Here is a 25,159-nt window from a genome sequence, read left to right as displayed (position 1 = left end):
GAGTTTTCCATGAACCAGGTACGTCATCATTCGACCAAGTAGCACGTGTCCCTGTTGCCATGGAACAAAAGAAGAGTCAAGAGGTTAGTTGACAAATCTCAGTCGCCTAATGCGCGGCTATGATGCATCAGATCGATCTGGAGCATGCTCCTTTTAACTCTCAGAATCCACAGGAGATTCCATGTCAATATATTAAGAAATTTGGTCATATCTTGAGCTGGAATTTGCTTCATCAGAACTCAATTTTAATGCACGGAGTCTTATGCTATTCGAAACGTGAAGACTACAGCATCCGAACGATCGGTATCTACAGTGATAAGCGTTAGGAACTGCATCAATGCTATTTTGTTGTTGTCTGCTAATTGCTGTTCAGTTACCGTGTTATCACTATTACTTTATATAGTTATCAAGGAAGGAGAGAATATTGCCACTAGCTAGTGTGCAGTAGCAGGCATCTGAACATAAAGACGGAAGTAGCCGTCTTCATCTTTTTTCTGAAGTTAGAGTTTCCCTTTCATTCTCTTCTTAAATAGCTTTATTTTGTCATAGGTTCTAAAGCTTAAGCTCCCCTTTAACCACCGGGTTAATATCCAGTTCTGGAAGTGCTTGGAATGAAAGCCATAGAGAATTTCCTCGAAAATAAAGAAAAAAATAGCTTTATATAGGGGAACTGTCAATTGTTTCATTCTCACATAATTCAGATCCCAATTGATAACTGAAGAGAGTGTAAATGCTACGACTACGTTGTACTTGTTCCTCAACAACGACAGGAACCGAATCCAACCTTTTTCTAGAAGTTATAGGCGCATTAATCACTCGTATTCTGACAGCACAGAAGCTCTTGTTTTGGTGCTTCAGCTAGAATTTTGGATAAATGATGAATGGACATAGGATTGGTGGGTATTTTTTCTTGGATAATGTAAGTTAACCTGGAACAAAAAGAGAGCATAGAAGCTGTTAGAAAGTAAGAACTTTTTTGAGTTTGTTAGCTAGTAGTTTGTTTGTTTCTTGGGTTAATGGGTTCGGAACAAATTCCTGCTTTCTCAAGTAGAGTTCTTGTTTTATGAACGAGAGTAGGATATGATAACTATCCTCAATTATTTTATGAAAATATTTTCTTTTACTTCAATTTTTTTTGAAAATAAGATATCCAAAGTAGAAGCTTCTGATTCTTGGATGACTTAAGAGATAGTAGGGCAGGAACAAGTAGCTAGAGCAAATTTTCGAAAACTCTTAGTTAGATTGGATATTAACCATCCTGAAAAAAAATATAGTTGATGGCCTGACTTTTGCTACCATACCATATGTAACAAATATATTTATAAATCTAATGCTTTTTGTGGGATTATGGAAGTAGTTTTCAAGAACAATCTTACATACGATCCCTTTTATTTTCTGAACTAAAGGTATTGACAATCAAATTTCATAAGTTTACCTTATGTTCTCCAAACATCAAGTATCTCAGCATATTTGACCAGAAGGAATAATTTATACTGTAAATATTTTGTCCATTGAATATAATTTTTTTTAACTTCACAGCTTTGTGGTCTTTCTGTTTAAGTCGCATTATATGCAATTTACATCAGAAACTAAAGGCAATATATTATGCAACCATATGTGTAAAGACGTATTTTGCAGTATATACTTCTTGATTGTTTATTATGTATGCTGTGCTTACGATTATGAACCTGAAATAAAGGGATTTAGAGTTCAATCATCAGCCGCTCTTCAGATTTCTTTTTAACATACACAGAAATATCGATCAAGATTTCCTGTAGAAATCTAGAAATGCTTGGTTCTAATGCCATCGGCTATGTCATCGTTTGTCAGAGACTCAACAGTTTCGGTTCCAATATTCAAGATACAACACACCACATGGGATCACTAGTTTAAGAGCTGCAGAAGATCCGATTCCATCGTAAAACCACTTTTCTCCTACCAAATTCCTGCCTTTACCTACCCTTTTCATTCCCTCTACGATTTTCTTTTCGAACTCATTTCTTGTTGCTTTCTTCCACCTTCTCTTCTCGAGCTGTCTCTTCCGCGCCGCGTGGAAACCCACTCTCTCCTCCTTACTCTATCCGCCGCTCCAGAGGTTTCGTCACTCGCTCACTCTCCCTCACGCACAGAGGACCCCTGCCTATTTACAATGCTCTAGAACTCCGCATATAAGTCCAAACGGGGGAGTTGCCGAGCAGAAGGAGAACAGAGTGGCTTCGTGCGAGCAGGGGGGGATCAGAGGGGTGCCGCCATGGCCGACAAGGAGGGTAACCTGGACGCCGTCCTCAAGGAGGCCGTCGACCTGGTAACCACTGGCTTTCTCTTGCGGCGGTTCTTGGATCGTAGTGGAATGTCCGGACAAGGCTGCCTCTGGGCGTATCTTTATTCTTGGATTAGCGGTAGCACGGGCGGTTTCATTTCTTGGTTCTTGTTATCTTTATGGATTCTAGGATGCTGGGGCTTGTAGTGGAATCGGCATGTGCGATGCGGTTTGGTTACTTGCCAAAAACGTGGTGGCCATAGCATTGCAGGGTTGGAGAATTAGTCAGCTAATTCTTGATCTCCTGGGTGATATGCAGAAGTGAACGTCCAGTTCGTGGTTTTTTTTTCCAAGAATTAATTGGTTTATGTTCATGTTGAGATGTTGTAGAATCTTGTTGTTATATGTTTTTGGATCACGCGATAGTAGTTAGTTGCAAATTCATGTTGTGCTTGGAGATGTGAAGAGGGCAAGATGCTCCCGGGTTGCTAGTTCTTGTTCTGCTGGTGCGGTGGGTGGCAGAACTGGGATGGTTTCTTTTTTAATTTTTGTAAAATCCAGAATTCTAGGTGACGTACCTGTAATACAGTTCTTTCTTTATCGCGCTTACTAGTTTTAGAGTTCTGTGGCTTTGCTACTCTTTCTGGTCATGGCATCCCTTTGCCTGTATGCATAAGTTGACGTCTTTCTTACTACTCTTTGCGATCATGATATCCCTTTGCTGGTATGAATATGTTGATTGTTGACGTCTTGCTTTAATTTCGTGATGTCCCTTTTTGGTACTTCCGTTTTCTTTTTTCTTACTAAAATTTGGTTAAATGAACTAGTTTTGTTCTGATGGAATTGGGTTTGGTTGGTAGCAATAGTAGGTTGCACACTGGCTAGTTGAAACTAGCATTATATTTTCTCCTTTATTTTGATCTTCATCATGATAATTAAATTGCTCGCCTTTGTATGGCCTGTAAAAAGCTGTTGTTATGATTATTTTACAGGAGAACATCCCACTTGAGGAAGTATTTGAGAATCTGAGATGCAACCATGGGGGGCTCACTTTTGAGCAGGCGCAGCAACGCCTGCAAATATTTGGTCCCAACAAGCTCGAAGAGGAGGAGGTCAGGGTTTTCTGGCCTCTTTGGTCTTCTCTTGGGAAATATTTTGTTCTTCCTGATTATCAGAGTGAACAATTATTCACTTCCCTGTGTTACTTCAAATTTCTCATTCAGTTGGACTGTTGATGGCTGCAGGAGAGCAAATTTCTCAAGTTTCTGGGGTTCATGTGGAATCCACTGTCGTGGGTCATGGAGGCTGCAGCTATCATGGCCATCGCACTGGCCAATGGTGGGGTAAGGACTAAGAAAAACAATCTTATTAAGTTCCTTGCTTTCTGTTATTTTAGTGATTGGTGATGAGTGAAGTTTACATTCTGCTCTGTTAACAATAGATGATATATTTGTTGTTATCAGGGGAAGCCACCAGACTGGCAGGACTTCGTTGGTATTATCACGCTGCTGCTCATCAACTCAACTATCAGTTTCATTGAGGAAAATAATGCCGGGAATGCTGCTGCGGCACTTATGGCTCGTCTTGCACCAAAAGCCAAGGTCCTTAATTATCCACTTAGTTTGTGACATTTCACTGTATTCTCCGTATATAATCTTTGTGATGTCTATTTGAAAATTGGAACCAATGTTGTGTTTTGGTGGATAGGTTCTTCGTGATGGCCGTTGGACTGAGGAAGAGGCAGCCATCCTTGTGCCTGGGGACATCATCAGCATTAAACTTGGAGATATCATTCCTGCAGATGCTCGGCTCCTTGATGGAGATCCTTTGAAAATCGATCAGGTCCTTAATGTCTTTGACATTTAGTCACCTTGACATTTTATTTGATCCTACTAGGTTTCTTCATCTCACATTTTTGTCTTCTCTTATTTGTAGTCTGCGTTAACTGGAGAATCATTGCCAGCCACCAAAGGTCCTGGTGATGGCGTCTACTCTGGTTCAACAGTCAAGCAGGGTGAGATTGAGGCTGTTGTGATAGCAACTGGTGTCCACACTTTCTTTGGGAAAGCTGCACATCTTGTCGACTCCACCAATCAAGTTGGCCATTTTCAGAAGGTAAGATTTAAAAGCCTCACATGCACTCATATTTGATGGTATCCTTTTGAATCATCACTAAATTATTGCATTTGTTGTCATGCAATTATTGCAGGTCTTGACAGCCATTGGGAACTTTTGTATTTGCTCAATTGCTGTGGGGATGTTTGTTGAGATAATTGTCATGTACCCTATCCAGCATAGGGCATATCGTCCTGGAATTGACAATCTTTTGGTGCTTCTCATTGGAGGCATTCCCATAGCAATGCCAACAGTTTTGTCAGTGACCATGGCAATTGGGTCTCATCGCTTAGCTCAGCAGGTTTGCATCCCTTTGGCGACAGTGTTAATCAAGTGATAACCAGGCCAGAAGGCCCAAAACTTCAATACTATGTGCTTTATTGCCTTTTCTTCTTTTTTTTTCCTGCAGGGAGCTATAACAAAAAGAATGACTGCAATTGAAGAGATGGCTGGTATGGATGTACTTTGCAGTGATAAAACAGGAACCTTGACCCTGAATAAACTCACCGTGGACAAGAACCTCATTGAGGTTAGACTTGAACACAATCATTTTGTCCTTTATGTTTGACCTTAAAACACTTAAAAAAATTTGGTTCAGATTTTTGAAAGGGACGTGACTCAAGACCAAGTAATTCTGATGGCTGCTAGAGCATCCCGAGTAGAAAATCAAGATGCTATTGATACTGCAATAGTTGGAATGCTAGCTGATCCAAAAGAGGTATATTGCTTGTCTAATAGGGACGAAATAGGTATGCCAGTCTTATTTATTCGACCATAGGAACATCTAACAATCTTTCCCACAGGCACGTGCTGGTATTCAAGAGGTTCATTTCCTGCCATTTAATCCAACTGACAAAAGAACTGCCTTGACATACATTGATAGTGATGGGAAGATGTACCGTGTTAGTAAAGGTGCGCCAGAACAGGTATACAAAAACTGGATTGCAACATAGATCCAAAAGCATGACCTATACTTATCATTTATAGCATGTTCTTATTTATCAAAATGGCATGCAGATTCTCAACCTCGCCTACAACAAGACAGAGATAGAACGAAGAGTTCATGCTGTAATTGACAAGTTTGCTGAGCGTGGACTTCGATCACTTGCTGTAGCATATCAGGTGGGTGAACTTCGAAGAATAGTCATCCACAGTGCACTTAAAGCTTGCAGAATCTAAGCTAAGTGTAGAGTAGGTAGTAGTCAGAACTATTTTATAGTTATGGCTGTTGCACGACTTCTCTTCAGATCATCCTCTGTATGTGTCCTATGTTGTTTTAAGAGAAAAGTCCGGTTTACACCCTCGAACTATCGCAAAAGTCCGATTTTCAACCTTCAACTACAAAACCGGATAAAAGAGGCCATCCAACTATTAAGACCGGACAAATTTGGCCCTTAGGGTGGTTTTGAAGGTGGTTTCGTATTTTTTAAAAAAAATTATAATTTATAATTAGATCTAAAAAATCAAAACTGATTCATTTTAAATCATAAAACTATGAAACTACTACCAAATTTTTTCTAAAAATGTAACCTATCTATTATTGTTCTATTTGAATCTTAGTTATTCAAAAATAATAGGCATAACTACAAGCAACCAAATATTATGAATATAAGAAAATTGGATCTGGATAGCTGACAAGTATCGTGCCAATAGATAGGCTACATTTTTAGAAAACTTTTGATACCTATTTGGTATTTTTTTGATTTAAAATGAATTACTTATGATTTTTTTAGTTTAAATTTGAATATATTTAATTCTCACAAAATGGAAAACCACCATAGAAACCACCTAAAGGGCCAAATTTTCCCAGTTTTGATAGTTGGATGGCCTTTGTCATCCGGTTCTGTAGTTGAAGGTTGAAAATCGGACTTTTGTGATAGTTCGAGGTTGTAAACCGGACTTTTCCCTTGTTTTAATGATGGTTGTTCTATTCTGTCATGTAGGAAGTGCCAGATGGAAGGAAAGAGAGTCCTGGTGGGCCATGGCATTTCGTTGCTCTTATGCCACTCTTTGATCCTCCAAGGCATGACAGTGCCGAAACAATACAAAGGGCACTGAACCTTGGTGTTAATGTGAAAATGATCACAGGTACAGCTTTTGGTGTTCTTTCCAATTTTCAGACAATCCAATTTCGTAGATGCCATGCCTTCAATGTCACTCTATTTTTTTTTTGAAAAGGACAAAATCATAAATATAGATAATTTTCAGGGGTTGTATGAGCCTTTATGTCAGCAAAATCGCTGGGATTTGCCTTGTCAGAGCATATTTTAGATCCAATTGTTCTGTAGGATGGTGCACTGGAGGTATAAGGATCCTGATCTACCATGTTGGCTGCTGAGAACAGGCAGGATGCATCTTTTTTTTTCGAAAAGGGAAATTTTATTAATATCAAGTAGCATTGCATCGAGGTGATACAACAATGCTTGAATAAATTCCCGACCTCTGCTAGAAAAGCACACAGCCTACTTTGAAGAGAAGAACAAGCATTCTAATGACTATCAATCCATAGACTAGATCGCCACCCATGTGCCTAGGTAAAAAAAAATCGTTGGCGCATTTGTGCCAATTGCTGAGAGGCCACTGCAACTCATCCCTGTGTATTAGGCCTCTGGATGGATCTACAAAATCGTAATATGCCAATGAAAAATTCGTGGTCCTGATGAGTTATTATCATGCAAAATACTCTTCTATATTTTTGGTGGCAGTATAGGGATATCATGCCCTACACAAAGTATTGGGACAACGTAGCCATGCATTATTTTGCTTTACAATGTCCCTACTTTCTGCGTCAAGGTTATGTGCCTAAGTTTGCTTCAGCAAACCTGTGCTACAGTTGCATCCTATCAGAGTGGTTTGTAGCTTTTCAAAAAAAGAGTGGTTTGTCAAAAGTTTTACTGTGTAGGCTAGATGATCTTGTACAAGCATGCAAAAGTTTTTTGAAACTTGTGCATGCGTGATTTTAGATGTGTTTTTGGGAGAGGTTTTCACAATTCCACCAAAGAGGGTTGCCACTGAATAACTTTCCTAAATGCATGAAGGATGGGCTTACAAGTTCACACTGTGCATATAATATTTCTTGTCTCTGTTAATTAACTGTGAATAGGGAGTTGGAACACTTAAATGAACTATAGCACCGGATGTTTTATTGGATATATGATGAACCTCTATTCTCTTATTCTAATAATTTTTTCTGTCCATCTGATGCGGATCATACTTATTTTCTTATTTCCAGGTGATCAGCTAGCAATTGGGAAGGAAACAGGACGTCGCTTAGGGATGGGTACTAACATGTACCCTTCCTCTGCTTTGTTGGGACAGAACAAGGATGAGTCTATTGCTGCTTTACCAGTTGATGATTTAATCGAGAAGGCTGATGGTTTTGCTGGTGTATTCCCAGGTATGTTTCAATTCAATAGCAGGTAAAAACAAAGAGTACATAGTGGAAAGAAGAATAGATAGCATGATAGCAGAGTGAGTTTGTTTGTTTTTCATTTTTCCAGAGCACAAATATGAGATTGTAAAACGTCTGCAAGCACGAAAACACATTTGTGGAATGACTGGTGATGGAGTAAATGATGCTCCAGCCCTAAAGAAAGCTGATATTGGTATAGCAGTTGCTGATGCAACTGATGCAGCCAGAAGTGCTTCTGATATAGTCCTAACAGAGCCTGGCTTGAGTGTGATCATTAGCGCTGTTCTTACCAGCAGGGCAATTTTCCAGCGCATGAAGAACTACACTGTATGTCAGAAGGAAACCTACTGAAATATCTTTTCAGGAAAAGATGTTTATTTTATTTTTCTAATCCACCTTCATGTCTGCAGATCTATGCCGTCTCGATTACAATACGTATTGTGGTATGTTTTCTTGACTTATCTTTAGGACTAGAAGTCGTCCAAGTTCATGGGCCCTCCTTTGACTACATTATTTTCATATTTTGCTGTTGCATACATGTGTGAAATGTGTTTTTGTATTTATTTGATTACTTAAATTTGGTTGTTAATGTTTTTTAATCTGGTTAATTGTTAACGTTATGCTGCAAGTTAATTAGAATCACACATTTAATTAGATTCCAGCGTATGATTTCCCCTACTATAAGTGATGGTCAGTTGGTGACCTGTGTGGTATATTCATCTTGATCCTTAAAATTATGTGAATTGTCTGCTACTAATGCATTTGGTTGCTCTTTATTCAACAGCTTGGATTTATGCTGCTTGCCCTCATATGGGAGTTTGATTTCCCACCATTTATGGTCCTGATTATTGCAATTCTAAATGATGGTACATCCCTTTCTTGTTCCCTTCATTCTTGTTGTTTGTCACAGTATGATGGTGGAAATTAGTAAACATCATTTCATTCTGACCGAACCATTGTCTGGTATGAACAGGTACCATAATGACAATATCAAAGGATCGAGTAAAACCTTCGCCGCTACCTGACAGCTGGAAGCTGGCTGAGATTTTCACTACTGGAATTGTGCTTGGTGGATACTTGGCAGTGATGACCGTTATCTTCTTCTGGGCTGCATATAAGACAAACTTTTTCCCTGTAAGGATCATGAAAAGTGCCAGAAAATATTTTTTTGTTGGAAACATCTCTATGACTTAGGCGACCTCTATTAATCATTTCAATAACAAAATGGTTTATCAAGCTAGTGCTGCAGCATTGAGTTTTGAGATTGGTTCTGAGACATGCATTGACTTACTATTCAATGATATTTTAGAGGATCTTTCATGTCGAAAGCCTTGAGAAGACAGCTCAAGACGATTACCAGAAACTTGCCTCTGCTGTATATCTCCAAGTTAGCACTATCAGTCAGGCTCTCATCTTTGTCACAAGGTCTCGCAGCTGGTCATTTGTTGAGCGCCCAGGCTTCCTGTTAGTGTTTGCTTTCTTGGTTGCACAGTTGGTATGCTCTCTACCCTCTTGCTGTGCACCACTTGATAAAATTCAGCTACCGGAGCAAGCCCCATTGACCAAGTTCTTCCCTTTGGATGCAGATAGCTACATTGATTGCTGTATACGCTAGCTGGGGGTTCACTTCAATCAAAGGCATTGGATGGGGCTGGGCCGGTGTTGTGTGGCTCTACAATCTCGTCTTTTACTTCCCACTTGATATCCTCAAGTTCCTCATCCGATATGCTCTGAGCGGGAAAGCTTGGGATCTTGTCATCGAGCAAAGAGTAAGATACAATACCGAGTTGCCATGAACATCAGTTATTTGGCTTAATTGCATGCATCTATGACTAACTGCTGGTTTCGTGCAGATTGCATTTACTAGGAAGAAGGACTTTGGCAAGGAAGAGAGGGAGCTCAAGTGGGCACACGCGCAGAGGACTCTCCACGGACTGCAGCCACCAGATGCCAAGTTGTTCCCAGAGAGGGTGAACGAGCTGAATCAAATGGCTGAAGAGGCGAAACGGAGGGCTGAGATTGCAAGGTAAGATCAAAACCGCTGAGATAATTTGCAAAAGAGTACTGATACGAATATTTATAGTAGGCTTTGTCAGTGGATATTTATTTATAGTAGGCTAATATTAGTAGCACTGGCCCCATTTGCATCCAATTCTTTGATACTCGGGGGCACGCTTTTGAATATCTTTCACCCCTTGGAACAATTCGCATATCGCCAGTACGCATTACATGTATAATTAATGTTGATGTTGGTGGGTTTTTTTAATTGTTTCTTTGCAGGCTGAGGGAGCTTCACACGCTGAAGGGACATGTGGAGTCGGTCGTGAAGCTCAAGGGCCTTGACATCGACACCATCCAGCAGTCGTACACAGTGTGACGAACTCCTAGTTATATGCCCTGAGTTGAGTACATATAATATCTGTTTCTCGCAGAGGAACAGCTAGTCCTGGTAGCTGGCTGTCGTTCTTTACTTACCATAGCTGGGCCATCGACAGATCAATATAGTTCATACAGTACATAACGGGAACTGATGTTTGTCAGTTGAGCACCTATGTGTATGCGATGCCTGTGTATTGTCATCTGGGGGAGGAGATGTCGTCAGATCTCCCCTGCAAATGCCGTTCGGCTGTTCTCGTTTCTGGCACGCGCGTCCATGCTGCTGCCATCAGGTCAGCTGCTCAGAGTTGCTTCTGATGTTCAGATGATCAGTGACGAGTAGTAGGCGTGGCACGCCTCCCTTGTTCTCAGAAAAGAAGAAGAATAATGCTATCTCAGCACCACAGCTGAAGCGTACGTTAATCAGACCCTGAAGCCCTGAAAACCCCTTGTGATATGCTTAGTATTTATCCTGTCAAATCTGTAATAAGGTCCTAAATAGACGCGCTTGTTATCGAACATTGAAGCACACTAATGATCAAACTGAAGAAAGTTTGACGAAGCGACACGCATCTGTCAAAAGATAACAGAGGGGTACAGAAATTAGAGGATAGTATCACAACTCGAGAATCACAATCACAAGATGGTGGGAATTGGGATCGCGTTCCGGCCAGACGCCGCCTCGCTCAGCTTTGGCGTGTGCCCGGTACCCCTCTCCCTCGCCCTGTCCTTGAGGCCCCTGGGCGCCTCCGGCCTCCTGCCGTTTGCCTTCTGCCAGTGCCACAGCGCGCGCAACGGCTGCCCGGAGCAATCCGCGTGTGCGCTCCTGCTGGGTTTCAGGCACCATGCGTTCTCCTCCTCCTCGGGTTTGGGTTACCAAACGTACCGCTACGACAATAGCAGGTCCAAACCTTTTCCTGCTCCTGAATTAACATGTTATGTGGTTCAAATAATGTTACAATAGGAAACAGATGACCAAAATGATAGGAGTTGCAAATAATAACAACCAATTGGCATTTCATACGTACCTACCAGCATAGCAGCATATGAGCATATACCAATCTGGAATGCTCCTGTCCTAGCAGTCTGAAGATTCATCTACTCTTTGCACTCCTGTGTTATTCCTGGGCAAAATCAAGACAAACGAGTTCATATAATTTGGCAAACGAATCCATTTTATGCGACTTACAGAGATTTACAACTATAAAACCGCCGAGTAGGTCGAAGATAATGAAGTCACCTGTGGACTCGCCCAAGTATGCGTTGAAGGAATACGGCTCCTTGGTATAGTAGATGTACCACTCGGCCTCCTCATCTTCTTCTGATTGGTTGTTTTTCTCCTCATCGGCATCCTCTTCTTCCTCTGATTGGATAGTGTCCTCTTCGACCTCATCTTCTTCTAATTGGTTGGCTTCCTCCTCATTGGCCTCCTCATCTTCCTGCGACGATTGGTCGGGTTCCTCCTCCTCTGTCTTGTGCCCGTATGCTTTTAGTTGCTGGACGTGTTTGATCTTCCCCCACTCGGAGGATTCATCTTGTAGTGCTATCAGTTTAAGCAAGCTTCGGCTGCAATCTACGCGCAACTTCTTTAGGTTTGCCTCTCGTAAGTACTGTGGGAGTGCTTCAGCACCCAAATCCCACCACTCCAGGCTCCGGAGGGATGGCAGGCCGTCCATTTCCTTCAGTGCTGGGCAATTGCTAATGTCAATAAATTGCAAGCTTGGGTTGTTGCTGATCCTCTCCAGCCTTGGGTTGCCATATAACCAAAGATTGACTAGTGAAGGGAAGTTCTCTACAGAGATCAGGTGCTGGGCATAGGTCAGGTCAAACTTTCTCAACCGGCTTGCATGCTGCGCAAGTCCTGCTGGAAGACGTTGCAGTTTACAGTTATTGATCACAAGCGCCTCTAGAGCAGGCATCGCTGGGACGTGCTGCTCCCACTCCCACTCCGTCCATTCCAGCATGCCTTGAAATCCCAGTCTTGTCAGCTTGGGAAAAGCAACACCAGCACCACGCGAAATACGATGAGGCTGCCTCGGATTATTGTTCCGTGTTCCTGGTAGCCTTGGTCCCTTGTCCTTGCCATCAGCTTCGCCACCCAAGGAGGGATGGAGGAAATCATGCCTAACACACTGGACGGACGGAGCACGGTCGACCCAAAAGTAATCAAGAAAGGGGAGCTGCCCCAATCCATTAGGCAGCTGCGTGCAGCATGCATAGTCACCCAGCGCCAACCGCCTTAAGCTCCCAAAGGCTGACATGGTTCTCATCCACTGCGGTAACCCACGTGCGAAGTAGCCTCTGATATCCAGTATTTCCGTGCAAGTTGGAGGGCAGAGGTTAGCCAAAACCTCCTCTGTTCTCTCGTGCTCCTCCTCGCCGATATCGTCTTCGACCTCCCCGTTCTTTCCGAGCTTGCTGGTAAATATCAAATATAAGTTTGTCAGGTGATGTTTACTAGTAAGCATTGCTTTAGCAGCCGTAGAACCAGATGTTGCCTTCTCCAGATCTCTTATACCCAGTACTTTGAGCTTTGACAGAGGTCCTAGTTCTTCTAAGCTGCACCAGACATCTGTGCTATCACCGGAATGTGTTGGAAACCCCATCAGGCGAACCAAATCTTCTAGCTTTCCGAAGCCACGAGGAACCGAGGTGATTGCCGTATCGCTAAAGTTGAGTGACCTTAGTTTCCGCAGCTTTAGGATACTGTTAGGGAGTTGAGAAAAATTTGTGCACCCACGGAGCTCAAGGGCTTGTAGAAATTTTAGATCTCCTATGCCTTGAGGGATCATCGATATGCTTGTCCGAGAAAGACACAAGTATCTTAAATGTTTGAGACGGCATATGGAGTCTGGGAGCTCAACTGGATTTTCATTATCAAGATATAGTACTCGTAGGCCAGAGATGTTGTTCATTAAATCCTTTGGCTCAACAGTAGTGGTGCTTCTGAATAGCATTAGTGTTCTAAGCGAGGTTTGGCTTTTCAAAGCATCCCATTCTACTGGCCTTCTTGAGATAGATAGGTGACGGAGTTTTGAAGTACCACCAATAGTTCTCCTGACATCCTGTCCCTCAGTAATAAGTACAGCTTCGTCTTTTGTTATATACTGAGCAAAGGACCGAACAACATCATGCATGGTGCATCCTAATTGATCATAGCTTCTTTTGTCAGGCTCTAAGAGGTTCCTTGAAATCAATTCTTTGTAGTACTCAAGCGCCAAATCTTCTGGTAGCTTTGAGCTCAGTTTGTTGTCTGTGTAACCTTCTGCGATCCAAAGCTGTGAAATAACTCCAAAGCTTAGTAATTCATCTTTCGGGAAAAGAGAGCAGAACAGAAAACATTGTTTCAAGTGTGAAGGCAATTCTTCGTAACTTAAATAGACTGCTTTGTTAATGTCATCATCCATTCCTTCCATCGACCATGTCACGTGGTTACTGACATCCACCCAAGCATCTCTTGTTCTACTAGTGTTGAGCAAAAGTCCTCCAAGCACCTTAACTGCTAATGGCAAGCCATCACATTTTTCCACAATTCTGATCCCGTTATCCTTCAAGCCATCAACGTCAGCTTCGTCGCTCTCATTCAATACTAGCTGTTGAAAAGAAAATGCAGCAGCACGTGTGACAGAGAAATGTCAGAAATAACATGTGCTAGTTCGGTTTTCTGGAGTTACTGTAGTGTATTAGACTCAAAGCTAATAAATAGAGGATAGAGCATTACTGGTAATTATCACTGATGTAGCGGATAGCACGTAATGACGATGACGCTAAATACACAGTATGACTACCTTTGTTTCTTATACCAACATAAAAACCATCTACAATAGCCTAGTCACGTAAATTTAGACACGGAACACATCTTGCATGTAACTTGTATATAATCTCTGCCTCTATAATTACTAAATTACTAAAGCAAGCAATGATTCCTTGATCCATGAATTGGAGTCCTAATCGGAAATCGGGTGACCGTATGTTGAGTTAACAGTCTTTAGAATTAGCATTTGACAAGTAAAATAAAAAAGACTGAAGTTCTAACCGACACGTACTGTACTATTATAAAATACATATGGTGTATAATATATAATTCTTTATATGTTAATAAATATATTTATATGACTTTCCATAGCAATGCACGGGCATATTTGCTAGTAAGATACTTAGATAATAAAAGTTTAAAATAATAAAGTTAGACTTTAATAGATATAACGTGACTCTAAAGCCAGAGGACCTCTATTTTTCTATGTAACTTGTGATACGCGGCACACAATTGTATGCAAATCAACCTAAAATGATTAGTGCAATACTAAAAGTCACTGACCTGCTTCTTTAGCAAAGCCCAAGCATCTTGTGTTTCTAGCTTGTCAACCCGGTGGAGATACTGTGCTTTCATCATGCGGGCAACTCCATCATTTCTTGTTGTCACCAAAACTTGACTGCCAGAAGCACCATCATTGAGCGGTACTCTAAGCAGCTCGTTCCACACCTTGTCGCTCCACACATCATCCATCACCAACAAAAATTTCTTTTGCCGGACTACTTGCTTCAAAGCATGCTCCAGCAGAGCCTTGTCTGCTGCAAGGCCACCATAATCCCCACCAAAAGCAGCTATAGCTCTATGTAGCAAAGCAATCTCATTGACCTCCTTATTGATACTCAACCAAACCGTCTTGTCGAAACTTTCCACCAACGTGGCGTCGTTGAAAACCATCCTAGCAAGAGTGGTCTTACCAATCCCACCAGCGCCAGTGATAGCCGCAGCAACAGCTACATTATTGCTTCCACTGGATCCAGTGTGAGTGCCCACCTTCTTGATAAGCAGGTCGATGAGCTGCTTCTTACTTTCCTCAACCTTCTCGCCAACAATTTCGGACTGAATGAAGGCCGGCCCAGTGTTACGGTTGCCGTCAGACCAAGGATTGGTGGACTTGTTGGCATAATGACCTGATGAATTGATGGCTTGGGTGATGAATCCAAAGCGAGAGCTCCTCTTCTCAAGGGCCACTAATCGCTGGTTGACCGCCTGGATCTTCCTCCCTATCTCATGTGCAACGACGGGGTTGCGAAAGCAAAAGAGCATCCTCGAGATGTTGCAGCACCCTGGAGTGGTTTTTGGAGCAGCAGCTGAAGACGAGGGACCTTCTCCGCCCTCCATGATCTGGCAGAGATCAAGGATGTCATCGGCGTCGTACATGACATCCTTGAGCTCCCTCACCCACCGCTCCACAGCCGAGTCGCGGATGCGCCTCCTCTCGGCGTCTGCCAGGATGCTGCTCAGGTCGCCGAGCGTCGTCTCGAGCTTGGTGATCTCGCCCGGCACGCCCAGGAGCATCTCCACCTCCTCCTTCGCCATGCCCGCCAGGATTTCCGCCAGCTTGGACGCGAAGGCGTCCAGCACCGCCGCCATGACCAGGGGATGGAGTAGCGACGTCAAGATTGAGAAGGGCGCGGGGTAAAATGGGTGCTTCTACCCCGCGCTGCTCGTGTGGGGCTTTGTAGATAAGAGCATGCTGAATTGTTGATTGCTAGGTGAACTTGCAGTTCCCAGCAGCCCGTGCCCCACTTTTATATTTGTATTGTGCTATATTGTCATCATTGTCCTTTTGCCGGAGACACATGTGGTCTAAGTGGTCTTGCAATAGGCTAGCTGCTTATGCCAGCTAGCTACTCATCTCTACCTTTTTTTTTTTGAAAGAACTCTATCGTCACCCTTTACAATTGCTTCCTGATAACTGCTGCTCTCTTCACTGGCTACTGGTTTCATTCATAATGTTAGTGAAGATATCTTTTTAGTTAGTTATAGGTAAGATGTGTACACACACACTTTTCCTCGCAAAAAGAAAGTGTGCAGGCACTTGAGTGGTACACAGGCACAGGTGAGTGCGTTCCAAGTCTACAAAGTCACACTCACACACCATCAAGAGGAATATATATATCCTTGTGGAGACGCGGCAGCAGGACCGATGATTTCGCGGTAGCCACTTGCACAGAACCGCAATAAGTCAGATGCCCGTTACGTTTACTTTTGTGCTTTAAGATCTGTTTTAGGAGCACCGTCTCTTCCGCGCATCGGTGCTTTAAGTTGTTAATTGTTTCATGATGTGCATGATCGGAAGCATTCTACTTTCCTTGAAACTTTGGACAATGCCTACCGACGTACGGGCACCTCGTGTATGTAACAGGGACGGCGACGTTAACCTAAGCAGTAACCACTGGCTCTTCCTGCTGATGTTTTGCGTTTGCAGGCCAGATCGCCAGAGCCAGTTTTCGAAGTTCAAGGGGCCTAGAGGATGTTCATTCGGAGTCTGCTCCAGTAATCTTGCCCGTCAGTGCGACATGTTCTGCGTGTTAGATGGCATCTTGTCGCTTGTTGCCTCTTCTCGTGTGCTTCTCTTGTTTTAGCTGCTCTCTTGAGTGGTGTGCGACCTTCTCCCGTTCTGTAAACGTTACTGCCGTGGCCTCAAACGATTAGCGGCGCTGGCTGAGTAGCTGTTGCATCTTCGAGTTTTTTTTTCTGGCGCGGTTGGGCCTGGCGTTCCCTGGAGTCCTGATTCTTGAACACGGGTATGGCCCGATGAGGCTTTAATTTCTCAGAGGAAAAGATCTGTGAAGGGCAGGCAGGTTTGTGACCGCGGATGGGGCTTGAAGCCCTCAACTCCAGAACACGAGCATGCCGACGCTTTGATCGGCAGAGAACTGTGTCTAGAAGCCAACAATGTACGATCTTGACAAGTTTCGGCACCATTCACCACTTCGAATCAATCAGTTCGAGTCAAGAATATTGCGCACAGCACAATCTAGCCCAGAACGAATCTCAAGCCCTCAACACGTGCAAGAAGACTCCATACTCGCAGGACCGATCGACCGACCGGTGAAAAAAAAATCAAGCAACTTAACCACTATTCACAGTTTTGGCCAGCAGGCTCATGGCAACGAACACATGCATGCTTGTCGCGTACACACGAAAACAACAAAGATCGCGAAGGACAAACAAAACGATAGGAGAACGCACATTACAAAAGATGGTCCGATATTTTAATCTGGCCATGATCACAATCTTCGGTCAGTGCAGGCATCTAGATTCTAGAGCTGCATGCCAATTGCGTAGTTCGCAACCTCAAGTTAACAACACAGGGAGGTCGCATCAACGTTAAATGGCATTAGTGACTGGGCGTTGGGAGCCACCAGGCAGTTCACATCCGGTGCGAGAACTCTAGACGACGAATAGGGCAGGAATTCAACATAAACATGAACTAATTGATCCCTTCACCAAGGAAGACTAGGGTTCAAGCTACGTCCCTACAAGCATTTATGTTCCATCATCAAAACTTCCTCCAATCATCAGCCACAGCCAGTCATACCCCCACCTGAGTCAGCTACAGAAGTGGTAGTGGCGAAATTGTCCTGCAAACAAGGCAATCGAAACACCTGATTAATCAGTCAGATGAGGGGCAGAACAAGTGAAAGCTACGGTGATGTGAAATAACTAGTTTCCACATGTCAGTTGCAGCAGCTTATGTGCTGTGCAAACATCAGCTACCACCCTCTGATGATTCAAATGCAATACACAACGGAGACCAACTTTAATTCTGGGTCATGTTGCGTAGAAGACAAGACAAGGAGTCCAAAACAGCAATGCCAAAAGGGATCTGCCACTCCTGGTGCCATTCTTGTATGCCAGTTTCCAGATAAATAGCATATGCAATACCCAGAAAGGATACTATGCGAGAGTAACTAAACAGATGCTATGTGCCTACGCGATCATGCAATAATTAAGGTAGTAGCTGATATTTGGGTAACAGCAACCCACTTGCCAAAAATTAATATTGATTCAATCCATGCGTATATACTCTTTTGCTACACAAACACATAAAATTTATTTGACTGCTAGGCTGTTTCATCTTTTTACTTAACTGCTAGGCTGTAAAGCATATTTATTTGAAAATTTCACACATAAAAAACCCGCAAAGACGTAAGTCATAATTATATGAACGTTCAATACCAAGAAAAAAAAGATACCACATAAAGGTGTATACCTATGTCCTTGAAAGACGGTATGTCGGATGATGGAATTTGCAGCTCTTCTGAAATTTACAGTAGCCATGCTTCATGTAGTGAGAACACTCAGGTTCGCCAGGTCTTTCAGGATATATTGTCTTTTCCTGTTGTTGCAGAACATTCTCCGACTTCGTGACGAAATCATGCTCATAGTCAGTACCATCACCAATTGCTTCCTGAAACAATACAGTGTCGCAGTTCAGTATCAGAAAGGAACGATAAACCATTTACTTTTGTTGACGTCACAATGTGACAAAATTTGTGAACACTATTACACTAATTCTACAACCCCTAGAGGCCATGTGGGAATAACATTTGTTGTTCTTTGCATAAACATCAGATCAGGAATAAAAGTACAGAAGCTTGTGTATGCTTTCTTATCTCCATTACAGATAATTAAATCATCAGTATAACTATAATTGGAAACCAATTAAAGAATATCAGAACCCCTAAGGTAATTTGAAAACGTGTGTTCAGTTATTAGCTCGTGCCTTCTCCAATGCTTCAGAAAAAGAACTACCAAATAAAAGGGAAGATGAAAGAACTACTACCAATAGGTACTACTGCAAAATAAAAGGGAAGATAAAAGTACTATATCTCTAATACAATGACCCATAGGTCTCCTGGACGTTCATGTAAAAAAAGAGCCACCACTGAATGAACTAACCATCAATAAAAAATACATACCCCTGTGCTTGAACACTGATCTTTGGGATGAGAAAATTCACAAGCTGATCCAAATTGGCATGTCCCAGTTTTCATGTAGAATGGGCATTGTGCCGGATGCCACCCACTTGAAAGTCTATCTTTTGGATGATTGAACATACATGCTGATTGAAATTTACACGTCCCAAATTGCATGTAGTACCGGCAATCTGGTTGACCAGGTCTTGCAGGATATTTTTGTTGCTGGTGCATATGGTCCTGTAGTGTGATTCTAGCTGCTTGATGGTGTTCGTTAGCAGCAACCGACCGTTCTGGACTTGCTGGGCCATGTATGCTTGGGATTCTAGCTGCTGGATTGTGTTCATTAGCAGCAACCGACCTTTTTGGACTTCCTGGGCACTGCATGCTTTGGGTTAAATCCTTTGGGTGATGAAATTTACAGTCTGCCCCAAATTTACAGGACCCAGTTTTCATATAGAAGGGGCATTCAGGTTCACCAGGTCTGTCAGGATAAACCTTCAGTTCTTCTGCCAGTGGTGGGTCTCTTTTTGAACGGTATCTACTTTGGAAATTGTCTTTTGGATGGTATCTACTTGGGAATTTGTCTATTGGATTGTATCTACTTGGAAATTTGTCTTCTGGATGATAGTATTGGCATGCTGATGCAAACTTACAATTACCAAATCTCTGAAGGAAAGGGCATTCAGGCCTCTCAGGATAGTCCACGTGTTCCTGCTTGCACAAAGGCCCATCTGAACTGTCTGCTGAACAGCACCCATCAGAATCATCTGAAGCAGATGGCCAATCGGGATCCTACTTAAAGCAGATGAGAAAAAAATCGTCAAGAATACAATGCCATAGCCATAGTTCACAAGAGTATCAGGTGGCATTCCAAAATTGCAACAGTGACAAATCTACTTCACTTGAATATGAAGGATGCATGTCTCATGTAAGGATCTAATAGCAGCGTGCAAAATTGTGAAACACATTGGCTCAGATGCCAAATCCATATGAAAGAAGAAACTGCAAGTCCCTAAGGTGATTCATAAAAAATTTGCAAAAGTCCATTCACTATGTCAGGGGTCTTGGGTAATACATGGCATACAGTACAGCACATGAGAATTTGCCCAATGGTTGCTTTCGAGTATTGTATAGTCTGTTCAGAGGAGAACTGTATCTCCTTAGCTAAAATATGGATTGTTATTAGGGGCTCATGTTCAGGATCCCTTGTACCCCCTCTGCCCTCATGTACCTCCATCTGTTTCTCAAAAAGATAATAGATTATATCCCCACACCAGAAATTGTCTCCCTGCCGTAGGCTTCCTTCTCCCTCTGTCTGCTAAGAAACCAATCTACCCCATTTCTCAGTCAGATTCCTACCCATCTACCCTTTACCCAGTCCATAACATCCTAAGGCAGTTCTTAACTAAATATGCCCTACATCAAATTCAAATTTAGGTCATGATAGACCCTGCTTTTAGGGTACCCGCACCTCTGCAAAAGTATAAAACTTCAACCAGTGTCAAGGGAAGGAAAATAAACAAGTGTCAATGTCTAATAAGTAATACCTAAACTCTTTTCTAAAAGAGTGTCGACACTGAAACAGCATACAACTATACAAGGGTAGTGATAGCCTATTAAGAAAATGAACTTGGACAGGCCTCAGGTTAGTCATATAAGATATTCAGAATGCCTTTTTAAATGAAGGTTCAGGTCTATATTTTAACTCAAGCATCCAGTATAGTAACATCAATTTTCCAGATTCGACAAATATCGGAAGATACATAGTGCCAAATGTTTGTATGATCACCATCACAAAAATACATGTGAGCAGCGTGACATGGTTTCTTAGGTCATGTGACTTGGTTTTGGGTCGATAACATCCTAAAGGAACAAAAAAAAAATTAAAAGTGTAAACGCAATTCCATTGAAGATTGGAAGAACCTTTATCCATATACAAGCAGATGTGCTACATGAAAAATAAAGAAACATCCACTCATTCTCAAAAACATATAGCAGTATTCCAATATATGGAAAAATGAATATTCTAATCTACCATGACATATAATGATCAATAGCTAAAGGATGTATGGATGTACCTTATTCACCTTCATTTCTTTTTCTTCTGTACAAGGAGGCTCATTCTGAGGAGGTAAAAGCATCCGAAGTATGTTTGGAGGAAGAATCTCAGAGCCAGATGATATGTCATTTATGGTTGTATGTTCAGCTGATTTCTTTGAGTGCGGGGAAGATTGCAAGTTAGTATCATCCCACCCTGTTGGCATGTGAAGTTGAACATCAAGGACTTGCTCTGGATGGTTAAAACAACATTTCTTTCCATATCTGCACGTACCATTACGCATGTAATAGGTACATTTCCTTGCTCCCTGATCAAAGAACAAAATTAAGCTTAAGCAGCTTTAAATGCAAAGCATAAGTTTCCCAACCAACTTAGATGACTATAAGGGAACAGGAAAACCATACTTCTCGAATGGGGAGGCCAACACGGTTCAGTTCCAGAAATTCAACTTCACGATTTCTTTGTTCAGAGGGGAAATTTGAAACTTCCAGTGTTGCTTTGAGCTGTAGTGATGAAAACACATTTCAATATTAAAAAAAGGACGAAAGTTATGCCAGATAATACAAGGTAAGCAAATGAAAAACAAAGCATTGAACAGGTATTATCCAACTTTCTAATGTCCACATCAGTATACGACACGTCCTGCAAATAACGGTCAGCACTTATATCATCCCCTTCAAATTTAGATGGAGAAAAATATATACTGAAGGTCAAAGATGCATGCACACATGTAGAACAAGTCGAGTGGAGGGAGACATTATATTAGATGGTTGGTTGTTATATCATTAACAAGATGAATAAGGATGGCACTAAAAAGCCAAAAGAGATAAGAAGTTGACCAATTTTACCTGTGGATGATTGAAGTGGCATGATGACCCATATGAGCAGCTCCCGTTTGACATGTAAAAACGGCAGTTCAGTTTACCAGGCCTCTGTGGGTATCGTGTAGAAAAACCAATATTCTCCCTGCTTGCCTCCTGATCTTCCGCAGCAAAACCATCTGTGCTTGTTCTCAGTTGACCACTGGTGCATTGCTCCACAGCCTTATCTTGATTTTGTACAGAAACACCATCCTCAACTTGCTCTGCCACCACAATGTCCTCTCGCGATTCCACAGCAATGTCAACCTTGTCTGCACCCAGTATGCTAGCAACACCTTGATCCACCATTTCTGGATCTTCTGCAGAATTATCATCTGTGGTTGTTCTCTGTTGATCACTGCTGCATTGCTCCACCACATTACCCTCATCTCGTACAGAAATGCCATCTCCACCTTGCTCTCCAAGCACCACGTCCTCCTCTTGTGACTCCACACCACTGCCATCCTTAGTTGCACCTTGTTTGTCAATGGCATCTTCCACAGTATTCTCATCCTTGGTTACTCTTAATTCGTTGCCTGCAGATTGCTCGTCTTCCTTGTCTTGATCTTCAACAGTAGTGCCACTTACGGTCGCACCCCTTTCAAAAATGGCACCTTCTTGCTCCACCACCTCCTCTTGGCATTCTGCTGCATTATCTTCCATGTTTGCTCTCAGCTGATCACTGGTGCATTGCTTCACCACATTGCCCACATCTCCTACAGAGATCTCAACCCCACCTTGCTCTGCAACCACCACGTCCTCATTATCTTCCACACCATCCTCATCCTTGGTTGCTGTTGATTCAGCACCAGCAGATTGCTCTACTTCCTTCTCTTGATCTTCAACACTAATGCCATCTGTAATCACAACCCTTTCAACAATGGCACCTCCTTGCTCCCCAATCTCTTGGTTTTCTGCAGCATTATCATCCATGGTTGCTCTCAGTTGATCACTGGTGCACTGCTCCACCACATTACCCTCGTCTGGTAGAGTGATGGCATCCCCACCTTGCTCTACAACCACTACGCTGTTCTCCTCTAGTAACTCCACAGCACTGACATCCTTGATCACACCATGTTTGTCAATGACATCTTCTTGATCCATCATCTTCTTGTTAGCTTCCACAGCATTTTCATCATTGGTTGCTCTTGATTCGTCACAAGCAGATTGTTTCACTTCCTTCTCTTTATCTTCAACAGCAATGCCATAGGTTGTCGAGTCCCTATCAACAACGGCACCTTCTTGCTCCACCACCTCTTGACCTTCTGCACTATTATCATCCATGGTTGTTCTCAAACCACTGGTGCATTGCTCCACCACCTTATGTTGATCTTGTACAGAAATGTCACCCTCACATTGCTCTGCCGCCACCACATCCTCCTCTTGTGATTCCACAATAATGTTATCCTTGGCTGCATTCAGTACACTAACATCACCTTCTTGCTTCAGCGGCCTCTCCTTTTCTTCCACAACATTGCCATCCTTGGCTGCTCTTGATTCATCATTGGCGCATTCTTCTACAGCTTCCAGAGCAGTATAACACTCGGTTGCCACTTCTTGCTCAAGCACTCCTTGATCTTGGGTAGCATTATCATCAGCAGTTGCTTTCAATTGATCACCAGTGCACTGCTCCACCACCTTATGTTCATTTTGCACAGAAATGTTGTCCCCACTCTTCTCTGCCACCACCACATCATCCTCCTCTTGTGATTCCACAGTAGAACAATCCTTAGCTGCATCCAGAATGCCAAGAGCAACTTCTTGCTCCACGGCCTTCTCCTTTTCTTCCACAACATTGCCATCCTTGACTGCTTTTGATCCATCATTGGTGCATTGTTCTACAGCTTCCACAGCAGTGTAATACTCGGTTGCCCCTTCTTGCTCCACCACATCTTGATCCTGTGCAGCATTATCATCTGTGGCTGTTCTCAATAGATCACCAGTGCACTGCTCCACTACCTTATGTTGACCTTGTACAAAAATGACATCCTCATTTTGCTCTTTGACCACCACATCCTCCTCTTGAGGTTCCACAGGAGCACCATTCTTGGCTGTATCCAGTACACAAAGATCCTTGGCTGCATCCAGTATGCCAAGAGCACCTTCTTGTTCCACCGCCCTCTCCTCTTCTTCCATGATATTGACATCCTTCACCTCTTTTGACCCATCATTGTTGCATTGTTCTACAGCTCCCAGAACAGTGTAATACTCGGTTGCCTCTTCTTGCTCCAACAAATCTTGATCTTGCCCAGCACTATCGTCTGTGGTTGTTCTCAATTGATCACCAGTGCACTGCTCCACCACCTCAAGCTGATCTTGTACAGAAATAACATCCTCACCATGCTTTGCCACAAGCACATCATCCTCCTCTTGCGATCCCACAGCAATGCCATCCTCGGCTGCAAACAGTATGCTAACAGCACCTTCTTGGTCTGTCACCTGCTCCTTTACTTCCACAGCATTGTCATCCTTGACTGCCCTTGTTTCGTCACTGGCGCATTGCTCTACAGCAGTGCTGTTACTCTGATCTTCCACCACAGCAGCACAATCCTTGGGGGCCCCTTCCTGCTCCACCAACTCCTCTTGATCTTGGACCATGCAACCGTCCACGGCCACCCCCAATTCATCACCATGGCACTGCTCCCCCTCCTCCTCCTGACCACGCAAAGAGAAATCATTTCTGTTCGCAGAGCACCCATCAACAGCAACCCCTTCCTGCTCCCGATCTTCAGCTGTAGGCCGCCCTTGCTCCTCCGCCGGTACTAGCCCTAGACCCTCCTCCCCCACACCTGCGCCAAGCATAGCAACCTGATCCTCCCCGTGCTGCCGCTGGAGAGAAGCCAACGGGGGCAGGTGGGGGCTGCTGATAGCCGTAGCCGCGTCGGAGGCAGGGGTGCCGTAGCCGTCGGCGGGGGTAGCGAGGTCCCCGTGGAGCAGGAGGCCGAGACCCACGTTGGCCGGCGGCGGCTTGGGGCCGGAGAACCGGCCGATCGCGGCGGAGAGAGAGGCGGGGATAGGAATGGAGGAGAGCAGCCTCCTCCCGAGGCCACCACCGCCCCCAGCAGCAGCGGCGGGCTTGGGCTTGGAGGCGAGCGACGGCGAGGAAGGTGGCGAATCCGCGGCCGCCAAGGCGTCCTTGAACTCGTCCTCGTCCCCCGCCCCAGCCATGCCGGTGGCGGCGGGGGCTCGGGGAGGAGGAGGGGAGGGGAGGGGAAAACCCTAAACCCTCGATCAGTGTGGAAGCTCACGAGTCGCAACCACCTCGTCTGGCTGTCACCCACTCACGCTTTCCTCTCCCCGGTTACTTCTGTAGGAAGGAGAGCACAGCGGAACAA

The 25,159-nt window shown here is 43.4% G+C and overlaps 3 protein-coding genes across 5 annotated transcripts; 1 reads left to right on the top strand and 2 right to left on the bottom strand.

Moving 5' to 3' along the window:
* The first annotated feature begins 2,105 nt into the window (after window positions 1-2,105).
* On the top strand, window positions 2,106-10,335 carry LOC112874367 (plasma membrane ATPase 1-like). The gene is made up of 21 exons (XM_025937650.1): window positions 2,106-2,305; window positions 3,253-3,372; window positions 3,505-3,603; window positions 3,724-3,861; window positions 3,968-4,102; window positions 4,196-4,375; window positions 4,470-4,676; window positions 4,785-4,904; window positions 4,974-5,093; window positions 5,179-5,301; window positions 5,393-5,497; window positions 6,319-6,463; window positions 7,608-7,772; window positions 7,876-8,114; window positions 8,198-8,230; window positions 8,572-8,653; window positions 8,761-8,921; window positions 9,097-9,282; window positions 9,374-9,556; window positions 9,641-9,813; window positions 10,068-10,335. Exons 1-21 carry the CDS (start codon window positions 2,252-2,254, stop codon window positions 10,162-10,164), a joined length of 2,865 nt encoding a protein of 954 aa, XP_025793435.1. The 5' UTR covers window positions 2,106-2,251; the 3' UTR covers window positions 10,165-10,335.
* A 259-nt stretch (window positions 10,336-10,594) lies between these two features.
* On the bottom strand, window positions 10,595-15,766 carry LOC112874364 (putative disease resistance protein RGA3). 2 transcript variants are annotated; one of them, XM_025937646.1, is made up of 4 exons: window positions 14,482-15,766; window positions 11,404-13,756; window positions 11,192-11,287; window positions 10,595-11,086 (listed from the first exon to the last, which is right to left on the bottom strand). In XM_025937646.1, exons 1-3 carry the CDS (start codon window positions 15,565-15,567, stop codon window positions 11,262-11,264), a joined length of 3,465 nt encoding a protein of 1,154 aa, XP_025793431.1. In that variant the 5' UTR covers window positions 15,568-15,766; the 3' UTR covers window positions 10,595-11,086; window positions 11,192-11,261. The 2 variants fall into 2 exon arrangements, with proteins under 2 accessions (XP_025793431.1, XP_025793432.1); XM_025937647.1 differs by having other exon boundaries at window positions 11,196-11,287.
* A 1,407-nt stretch (window positions 15,767-17,173) lies between these two features.
* Window positions 17,174-25,089, bottom strand: LOC112874363. 2 transcript variants are annotated; one of them, XM_025937645.1, is made up of 7 exons: window positions 21,813-25,089; window positions 21,369-21,467; window positions 21,238-21,271; window positions 20,984-21,159; window positions 18,906-19,697; window positions 18,197-18,394; window positions 17,174-17,564 (listed from the first exon to the last, which is right to left on the bottom strand). In XM_025937645.1, the coding sequence occupies exons 1-6, from the start codon at window positions 24,990-24,992 to the stop codon at window positions 18,197-18,199; spliced, it is 4,479 nt and encodes a 1,492-aa protein (XP_025793430.1). In that variant the 5' UTR covers window positions 24,993-25,089; the 3' UTR covers window positions 17,174-17,564. The 2 variants fall into 2 exon arrangements, with proteins under 2 accessions (XP_025793430.1, XP_025793429.1); XM_025937644.1 differs by having other exon boundaries at window positions 20,984-21,271.
* Between the last annotated feature and the right edge of the window lie 70 nt (window positions 25,090-25,159).

Source organism: Panicum hallii, chromosome 9 (genome assembly GCF_002211085.1).
Source record: "Panicum hallii strain FIL2 chromosome 9, PHallii_v3.1, whole genome shotgun sequence".
Classification (NCBI taxonomy): domain Eukaryota; kingdom Viridiplantae; phylum Streptophyta; class Magnoliopsida; order Poales; family Poaceae; genus Panicum; species Panicum hallii.
The sequence above is the reverse complement of the archived record's forward strand: the minus strand, read 5'-3'. Positions and strand labels throughout refer to the sequence as shown.